The 9,983-nt window shown below is 38.2% G+C and overlaps 1 protein-coding gene and 1 long non-coding RNA gene across 3 annotated transcripts; one reads left to right on the forward strand and one right to left on the reverse strand.

The window, feature by feature from the left end:
* Nucleotides 1–1,627: 1,627 nt before the first annotated feature.
* On the reverse strand, nt 1,628–5,183 carry LOC148717536 (uncharacterized). The gene is made up of 4 exons (XR_015994496.1): nt 5,073–5,183; nt 4,502–4,543; nt 2,713–2,806; nt 1,628–1,989 (listed from the first exon to the last, which is right to left on the reverse strand). It is a non-coding gene; the product is annotated as an uncharacterized LOC148717536 (long non-coding RNA).
* Nucleotides 5,184–5,546: 363 nt separating this feature from the next.
* Nucleotides 5,547–9,311, forward strand: LOC111330185 (uncharacterized). Of its 2 annotated transcripts, none has more exons than XM_022935009.2 (3): nt 5,547–5,616; nt 7,133–7,578; nt 8,380–9,311. In XM_022935009.2, the coding sequence occupies exons 1-3, from the start codon at nt 5,571–5,573 to the stop codon at nt 8,989–8,991; spliced, it is 1,104 nt and encodes a 367-aa protein (XP_022790744.2). In that variant the 5' UTR covers nt 5,547–5,570; the 3' UTR covers nt 8,992–9,311. The 2 variants fall into 2 exon arrangements, with proteins under 2 accessions (XP_022790744.2, XP_088598775.1); XM_088742649.1 differs by lacking the exon at nt 5,547–5,616 and adding an exon at nt 5,762–5,900.
* Nucleotides 9,312–9,983: the final 672 nt, after the last annotated feature.

Here is a 9,983-nt window from a genome sequence, read left to right on the forward strand (position 1 = left end):
AAGGAAACAATGTCTGGTTCAGAGAAGGAGTATTTTCAAAAACCAAATACCGACACTAATCAATCATGGAGATACAATTAAAAAAAGAGAACCTAACTTGATTCAGTGTAATTTTGGTTTTATCAACTAAGTTGATAATTTAAATTGGCCACCGTAAAGAGTTTCAAAGCTGACGTTTCGAGCGCTAGCCCTTCGTCAGAGCGAATTTGATTCAGGCATGTTAAAGGAAAGAAAACTTTTGGCGAATTGAGAATTGGAGAAGAAGATTTACCAGCAGAACAAACTTTCTGTCAGTTATTCAACAATGAATAAAAAGCATGAACACAACAGAGAAACGATTAAAATGTGAAAACGCTCCAGTTGCAATAAGTGGCTATAACCAGATATCGTTTCTTCTCATGCCCCATATTAGATTTAATGCAATGGCCTTTTTTTCCTGCCGGAAACCAAGAGAAACAAAACGACAAAAAATCGTCGGGACTGAATACAAACGGGAAATCCGTCTGATTTTCACCAAATTGAGATCGCCCTTGAAGATATTTTAATGAGTGGCTCGCTAGGAGAGCGCGACAAAAAACACTCATGGCTAGAACTAAAAGCATAGACAACTGTCTCGGTTTCTGAGACTGACCATCTGAAAATTTGAAGCAACAAGAGGTCGCTTGTTTTGGCCTCCACCCCCAAAAAATCGTCAGAACTAGAGATAAAACCTAAAAAAGGCAAAAAATAGTGGTAGGTTCTTTTTCCAGCGCAATAGTTTCAAAGGTTTCCGCCTGTTTCTCTTGCTCTGGCTGAAAAAGGTCTTAAAAAAAGTACGGCAAATTATAAATTGTCTCCAAAAAAAGTCTTTTTGGAAAAAAATCCGTCGAACGTAACAAGGGGTCTTGTGTTTGTATATGATGAAACCTGACTACAACATCCCTTGATTTCTAAGAATGACTTTCAATGCCTCGTTAAACCATTTCGCTAGTCTAAATTGGACTGAAAATGTGCTGAACACCTTTAAGTCATTATTTGGTTTGTTTCTTCGAACTTGCCCGGAATATTTGTAGCGTTGGAACGACTAGCCAAATCCACATTGTTTTCATATTCTACTCAAAATATCACCAAAACGTCAGTCTAACAACTTTAAAGCTCATAGTTGCGATTATTTCAAGGCAATGTAGTCCAGTTTCTGTCGGGTACAAACACTCTATCTTTGTCTGTTTTAAAATTGGCGTGAAAAAAAACTTAAAACCGATTCAAGTCTCAACGATTTATAGCTTGCCATACTTTACTCTATTAGAAATAACAACATGAGTACACCACTTAGTGCATGAAACCAAAAATGACGCATGGTTGACAATTGGATCTATAAGTAAAATCGAAAATGAAATCACATTTTCGCGACTTCGAATTTTCTTCTGCACGGAGTGGTGTACCATTAACTTTGGGCGGGAAAATTGTACGGAAGTCTTTTAAAAATTTTTGTCAGAAATGTTGTCAAGGGAAACGCTGTGCAAAGTCTACCAAATTTCCCGCCAAAAGTCTTACTATGTATTTCAACGAAATTCATTTGAGGAGAATTGTATTATGAAAGGAGTTAATCAAGGATAAACAACATGAACGAAATAAAGATACAAAACATCTAGTAAATGAACTTTTATTTCAGTGCTATTAAAAAAAAAAAAAAAACGGCGTATTTTGGGCGCCCGTATTTTTCCTAAGTCTTTTGGCTGGAAAATTAAACAATTTTCAAACAGAGTATAGAGAATGAAAAATTTTAAAAAGTGGCGCATGCGTATTTTAAGCGCTTGTATTTTTCCAAGTTTTTTAGCGGGAAAATTAACGCAATTTATACAGATGTTACCACGGGTACTTAAAATTGAAATTTCGTCTTAAAAGCCAACGCCTTCTGACACTAAGAAATTACTAACTTGTAAAGAACCCTATAAATTCCTCCATAGGATCTTGAAGAACAACAGCTCTTCCTTGCTCTAATCGTGGTGACTGGAGAAAACAACAAAAAAAAATTGTAAATGCAATTGCAATGAGCTGCCACTTACATGTTATGTTGACTTCGTGGATATCAAATAGCCTATACTATATGCTGATTCACATCGATAGCGCCTCCAATTCGTCTACAACATTTACTCCAAGAGATATTTGACGAACCTACATCAAAAACACTACCTTATTCGCTTTAAGACATTCCTTTACATAGTCTCTGTAATTCATTGGTTATTTGTTTTCGAAGTAGATTACGCAAAATTTTTCACCACATGTGTCTTTCTCCCCCTAAAGAAAAAATTTGCACATGTGCGCGTGCAAAAATAAAATGTAAATTTATTGCGCCGAGTCGGCTTGTCTGTGCATTCCCACAGAACAGACAATGAACTGATTTCCTATGCTTCTGAACATCATCAAACGAATTCCCTCGAGCTGCTGTCTCGAATGTTTTGTTTATCTTAACCAATGGGCCAATATTCTTAAGCTGCATTTTGTCAGTCTGTGTATAGGAAGAATAGTAAAGCAAAAATCAACATATCAAAAAAGAATGTGTTCGTCAAATTCTGAACTGAGGTGTTCATTTTCCTTCAATACCTAATTCACGAAGCACGCGAAAACTAATGTACACGCTCGATTCAACGACACACTTGGTGCAATACTTAGGGGATCCATTTGTAATTACTCGAACCTATGTTTATCATCCTACGTTAAAATTCGACTAACCTTCATCGCAACTTCATCCCGAGTTTCGTTGACTCACTCCTGCTGTGTCTGTTTTTTTTTTTTCTGTGATGGTAGAACAGCTCCACTTCTGCATCTAGAGATAGAGGCAAAGAAACATCTTTTGTAAAATTGAGTCGCACCTACTCTCGTGAAATTCCCTCGACCAAGTGTGAAAGTGATGAAAAGCAAAGCACACATTCATTTCTACCAAATTAAGGCAAGATTCCGCACAGCCCCCTAAGAGGCATTTTACAGTTGTGTACTTAGTTGCCAAGCCTTTGATTCAGAGTGAGGCTAAAGATGACCTTGTTGTGATAGAGACCTGTATCTAGTTAGCATGATAACAAAGTGATTTACATTTGAAAGGCAGCAAGGTTTGTATCATAGCAAGGTCATCTCTAGTCTCACTCCCATTCAAAGGCTTGGCAACCAAGCACACAACTGTAAAATGGACTATTCACTATGCATTACTTTCTTAGATAAAGAAAACAATCGAGAATTTAATAGATTTCCTTGGACAACGATATTCATGCTGACGTCATTGTTTACATTTTTGCTCATTTGCATACGGCTTGGCGTAAAGAAGGAAGCATGTTAGATACAAATTGACTTCAGGCAGCTAAAGAGCTAGAAAACCTCAGTACATGGCGAAATTTTTAGCTCTTTGGGTGTAATATTCAAGGAGAAATAGTCCATCAAAAACTGCAAAATTTCTAGGTGGCAAAAGCGCTAATGAGCTCATACATTCTACGTAAAATTTTGAGTTTTTAAACCCGTGTCGCACAAAAAGTATTCAATGCATCAGGCTCGTATTCATTGGCCGAGTTAATCGTACTTTGACCTTTCAATATTCAGAACTGATTTATTTTTAGCTCCATCAGAAACTGAATTGCTTATGCTAATGAGGCAAATATTGTAAACAAGGATCCGAAATCTTCCAAAACTAACAAGAAAAATCTTCGTGAACAAAATAAAAACGGGCAAAATTTGATCACAAGTCAAAGACAGAGTAACGGGGGGAGTTGTACCTCTCAGCTGTCTTAAGCTTACAGGGGGAGGGACAGTCAGTTAGAACTGATTGTAGTAAATGGGAGAGTAAAGGGGGAGTTATACCTCTCAGCGGTTTTACGCTTACGTGGGGGGGGGGGGGGGGGGAGACAGTCTGTTAGAACCGAGTGTATGATATGAGAGAGTAAAGGGGGGCTGTACCCCTTAGCGGTCTTATGCTTACGGGGGGGGGGGGGGAAGAGAGAGACAGTCTGTTAGAACCAAGTGTATGAAATGAGGAGTAAAGGAGGGGGTTGTACCTCTCAGCTGTATTATGCTTACGGGGAAGAGGGACAATCAGTTAGAACCGAGTGTATGAAATGAGAGTAAAGGGGGGGTTGTACCTCTCAGCTCTATTATGCTTACAGGGGGAGAGAGACAGTCTGTTACAACCGAGTGCATGAAATGAGAGAGTAAAGGGGGGTTGTACCTCTCAGCTGCATTGTGCTTCCAGGGAGAGGGATAATCAGTTAGAACCGAGTATATGAAGTGAGAGAGCATATAACCTCTCCTTTCCCCAGCGTGCCACACAACTTTCCGATGGCGAGTCGTGAACAAATACTGATATTTAAGAATATCTTCTAGTTTGTAATCTCTTTGTAAGAAACAAATCTTCTATCGGTTAATCACATTATCTGAAGCCAGTGGACACGAACTTCTTTACCTATCCACGTATTACCGCCCATGACTTCAAAGTCAATGACGCATGCGTATCAAAAGCCGCCAGAATAAACAAAGTTACCTGACAGCGATGGTTCCAGATGATTCTTAGCCTTCGAAGTAACTACGAGGACAAAATACGATTTAAATTCAATTTGCATCTTCGGTATGCGCTTGTCGCAAGGGAAGCAGATGATACTATAGATTAATTGCAATTCAAAGTAATACCAAAACTTAGTAAAAACCTCAAATAACTCGATTTCTTTTAGTCATTTTAAGACGATTTTCATTCAAATCATCAACTTTTAAAATTCCACCAAAACAACGAGATATGAGTTCGTGGTCCCAAGATTTAGCTGGATAAAAGAAATGAATGGGATTTTTAAGTCAATGAGAAACTTTTCACTGATGTACTGGTCCACGTATGCAAAGTCCGCATATGCAAGTTCCAAATATAACTAATCAGTAATTTATTCTATTTTTTGGCGAAGTTTTCTATAAATACATGCAAAGAATGGAAATTCATTTGGGGAATCAAGGTTGAAGTTTGTCAGGATGTTCTTCCCAGGCTCTTCCTCCGTGAACCGGACACAGACAACTTGAAACAATGCAATTAAAGGCAGCAGTCAATATCAAAGCATAATAACTCTTACCTGGTGCATGTCCATTTCTATAGTGTCACACACGATGTTTTAGATGAACCCTTCTCGTCTTGTGGATCGTCCGCGTCATTCTGGCTCCTTTCCAGAAGGAGGGTGTGATTGGGATTGCTGCTGTGACCCTTGATCACGATCTCCATCTAATCGGGTTTCCCTTCTTTTTAGCGTGGAGGTGCAGCTGTGGAACTCAATTCAAAACAGCGTATGAAAGGCTGATTTACAATAGGTTTTCACATGTCGAAACAACCGAGACGATTGGGGATTTCTTCGTTTCCCGTTGATCACGATCTTTTTCGACTGCAGGATGGGAATTTAAAATCTCAAACAATTCCAATCGTGTGAAACAATCGGAAAAAATTACATTTCAAATTCCGTGGGTGATTTTTTTTGATGGTCACTGATTCTGTTTTGATTAGCGTACGACGGCCTGGGTATGAGTTAACCGCGTACATACTGGGAATTTGGGTACAAAAGTAAAAATGGTGGACAAGGATGCCTTCAAAGGAAGCGAAAATAGCCAAACGTCGCTTTGTTCCCTGTAAGTACATATGTTTAAAGTGCAAAGAAAGTAATTCCCTTCCGAGCCTGTGTACGCGCAACCATCCCCAAATCTATAAAATCTAATTGCTCGCGCTTTACGAAGATGCATTGTTCGTCATCGTAAATGTGACACCCTGCTGGTTCTTATGGCTTCTTGTAAAACAACCTCTATACAAACTGTAAACATTTGCGAGCCAAACGAACGCCATATTTACACAAGTGTTTTTCAGCGAGTGCCTTAAGAGGAAAATCAAACGTCTAACTTCGATTGATCGCATTGAGGTAGCAGATAATATTTAATCGTGTAACGTTCCATTGATGTTTATCCATCGGTCACATTTAACAAACGTTCTCGTATTTCTATAGATTGTCAGTAACTAGTAATGAACACCATCTTGCCTCGAATGGGTTAAACAATGAGTGTAAGCTGAATGATTCTGCACCCATAATCTTGTGTTTTGTTGGCCAAAGAAAAACGATGAAAACGGCATAGGACACGATTGATCGAGGCTTCTGGTCTTGTGTTTCATCATTTTACCCATCTAATAATATACATGAAAAAGTTTCTCTGTTGTGATTGTTTAAGATGAATGCAGTTGTCAGGTAATTCAGTGCAGAAGAGAGTTAATTCAGTGCAGAAGAGGGTTAATTCAGTGCAAAGAAAGTACATTCTGATTGGTCAGAATGATTGGTCAATGTCAAGGTAAAATGTCAAGGTCAATGTCACGTGAAGGGTTTGAATAAATTGTTTTTGCACGTGATGTGCATGCTTTTCTTCTGTATAGTTGTGAGAAGTTACCTTGTATTTTTTCATGTATATTATTAACACATAATCACATGATTTTCTTGTGCAGTTTGGAATAAATAAGCACTTGTAAATTTTTTCAAAAACCACAAATTGCACTCACCCTACAGGCTCATGCAATTTTGCAAGTCTTTGAAAAAATTTATTCATGCTTATTTATTCCAAATTGCACTTGAAATCATGTTATTACCTCTACAAATTGTCTTGATTACCATGACTTGGGGGGAGGGGGTGGGTGTAGAAGTTTTCTCCATGACTTTCCTTTTAGTTCCCTTTTTAATATGAATTAGTAGTGCAAGACAGTTTGATAACCTTGCAAAGCATTTCCTCTGCTAATTGAAGCAATTGCTTACAACACTCTTTGATGGACAATATGTAATTTTGAACCCAAGGGTTGTAACTATATCACAAACTTTTATGTTTGATGAAAAAATGTAAGCAATTGCTCATATCAGCAACAAATTAATTAGTTTTAATGGCCAATAAAGTTTGATTGTTGAGTTCAATTTAAGGTTGCTGGATGTTGGTTTACTTTAAAAAAAACTGACTTAAAACTTGACTTGACTCTGAGATAACTTCACATCAATCATCAACAACATTCGTCATCAAGTTTAACCTCATCAGAGCAATTTAGAATACGACACTGTAAGATTATTTTAAGAATCACAATCTTACCCTCTCAGACAAAGCTTTCAACATACCCTTTCAGCTTGCAACATGAGTCATTACCAACATAACATCAATGGTCCTCAGTTCCCAGCTGGAACACATGTGGCTCATTACAGTCTAGCAAACACAACTCTGATTGGCCAGGAAGTACAGCGGCGACTCTGGGAAAAGTACTGGGGAGAGCAGTTTCCAGCCCAACCACCACCACACATGTGGTTCCAGCCAGGAGTATGTCACCATAGTTACCCATGTGGCATTCCTCCCACCTTCCATCCTGTGTATGCCCAAGCCAACTCCAACCAATCCAAGCATCCAGTGTTGTTGCCAACAGCTAGACAAGAATACAGAAGTGACACTCCTGACAAGACTTTGAGAGCTAATTCTGACAATGGTGTGGCAAGAGCATGTGGGGAAAATAAAAACTTGCCAACAAACACAAAGACATCATCTAAGCAAACACAAGTTTTAAACTCTGTAAGCCATAAGGTCAGTGTCCCTATTATCTTTCTATGTTCCATACACTGCTATAAGTCATATAAAGAGAATGTTTTCGTGACACGTGCCTAGTTGTCAAATTGTAGGAATCAGATCCATTACTAAAATGGTCACATGGCTTGGTTTATGAAACCAGTATTTAATATGAAGATCAATACTTGCCTTGCATGAGATGTGCACACTAGCACTGAGTAAGTAAGTCAACTTTATTTAAAGAGGGTGAATACATAACAGCTTACACTGACAACTACAGCATTCCATCAGGTGTCTCCATCTGGTTGCAAATAGGTACCATTTCTCCTGATTTACCTCTGGACAGAGAGAAAACAAATAGTGTCTCTCACATGAAAGGTTAAGCTGGGGCTTAACCTTTCAGAACTTGTTGATGCAGACCCAAGTATTCCAAGGTACATGGCACATACTTGCAAAAGTTAAATATCCATTTCCTTACTTTTAATTTATGAATTTCTAATTAAATTTGTGACACTGTTAACCCTTCCCATAAGAAAAACTTGGCTTCTCCTTGCAATGCCTTTATGTTATCTTGCAAACAGGTGATGAGGACAGACAAACTTATCAACTAAAGGGTGTCCTTTGATATAAGACCAACTTGTCGTGTCTAAGTTAAGAGGAAATCTATGGCAGTCAAAAGGGAGAATTACTAATTTAATATTGCAAGTTAAAGGTTATGTCAACAATTTTCATTGAAAGTCTGTTTGTATGTTTTAGGTATCATAGTAGATTTGTGCTAACTGTATAAGAGAGAATTATTTTCCTTACTCCAAAATGTAGGTTTTGGACCCAGTGACTGATGATCTTAACTGGAGTATTTTCAGCTCAGATCTGGCAGATGGAATTGCTGTCAGCATATTGGACAGTTTTATCTCTGAGCTTCCTGTTCTTGATATCACCATGGTACAGTCTGTATTGCAGGACATTGAAAAACATTTACCTCAAGATGAAGCTCAAAAACAGAACTGTTCAATCAAAAAATTAGATTACTTTAGTGAAACTGAAAGTTTGCCTGGCATACAGCAATCTTCCAGTAATGAAATAAGCAGCAAAGAGGAAGGAGGATCAAGTGAAAAAACAGGAAATTCAAATGCACTAGAGAGGTGTAAAACTCTATCTGAAACAGGCAGTTTTTCAAATATCTTCAGAGAGGAAAGTGCAGGTAGTTCATCCTTAGGCTTTCACACAATTGGAAAGACATTCCAGGAAGAAGACATTTGTTCTGAAGTGGTTGTTGTCAATCCAGACACATCACATACAAATGAAACATCAGCCACTGACAGCAGTTCAACAGATGGGAATTTAATGGAGCTGGTAGCTTATGACAATAACCTCAAGGAAGAACAGAGAAATTCTTTTAGCATAATTCCCAGCAAATCCTCATCATCCTGACTGTTAATTTAAGACAACATAATCACTTGTAACTTTAGAACAGTTCCTGGGTTGATTACTGTAAAATAATTCAGTTATTACAAAAAGAAATAACTACGTGCAAACAATATTTACAGACTAGATAAGCTTGACTAAAAGTGATTTTCTTAAGGGTCTGGTCTCTTTTTTCATAGATATGCTAATGCAAGGGTTAGTCTATGTACAAGACTGAACTTCATAGCTGCCTGTTTCTCAAGCGTGAACAGACTTGTAATGCAGAATTATTACACGACTCAGGCAGTTAGAGGGCCAATAACTAAAATCAACCAATCAAAATGCTCTATTGCTTGTCAATATTCTCTCAGTATTGGACCGGGCACTGTCCCGAATGGTCCCGAATGATACCACACTTGTGTCCCTTTGAACTTCAGTCGTATAATAAATCTCTTATTAACCAAGCTTGCTTGGGACCGTACTGGAAACCCCCGGTCTTTTTTGTACGGACCTTGCTACACTCGGTCTGTACTGCCAAGACCTCGGGCCAATATTCTCCCAGTACAGCCCTCGCGCTTGGTTAATAAGATATAGTATTGCTCTGTGTAGTGGATTGGATACTGGTCAATACTAGGTTACCCTGTACAATTTTGTATGGTTTTATTGAAGTAAATCATGTCTTGTTTAACCCTCTACACCCTGACATCGGATGGTTCACTCTCCATACTGTTCTCTATACATTTCCTACGGTTCTGATAAGAACTTGTTTAGTAATCAAGAGCTTCTTAAGTTGGTGATCATATCCTTTATTCTTATGACCTTAATATTTGATTCAGGGGTGATATTGTAAGGAGAATGAAGATGCTAGTCACTTTGAGGGGTTAAAGAGGACATAATGATCCTGATTTAAGTCATCTGGGATAACTGTTGCACTAACAGTAAGTTCATCATGTCTGCATTTAAATTGCACAAAAATGAAGGTAAACAACTGGGGTCTTGTAAGGACATAAGAAGGGGTG

The sequence above is a fragment of the Stylophora pistillata genome, chromosome 13 (assembly GCF_964205215.1).
Source record: "Stylophora pistillata chromosome 13, jaStyPist1.2, whole genome shotgun sequence".
In the NCBI taxonomy this organism is placed as follows: domain Eukaryota; kingdom Metazoa; phylum Cnidaria; class Anthozoa; order Scleractinia; family Pocilloporidae; genus Stylophora; species Stylophora pistillata.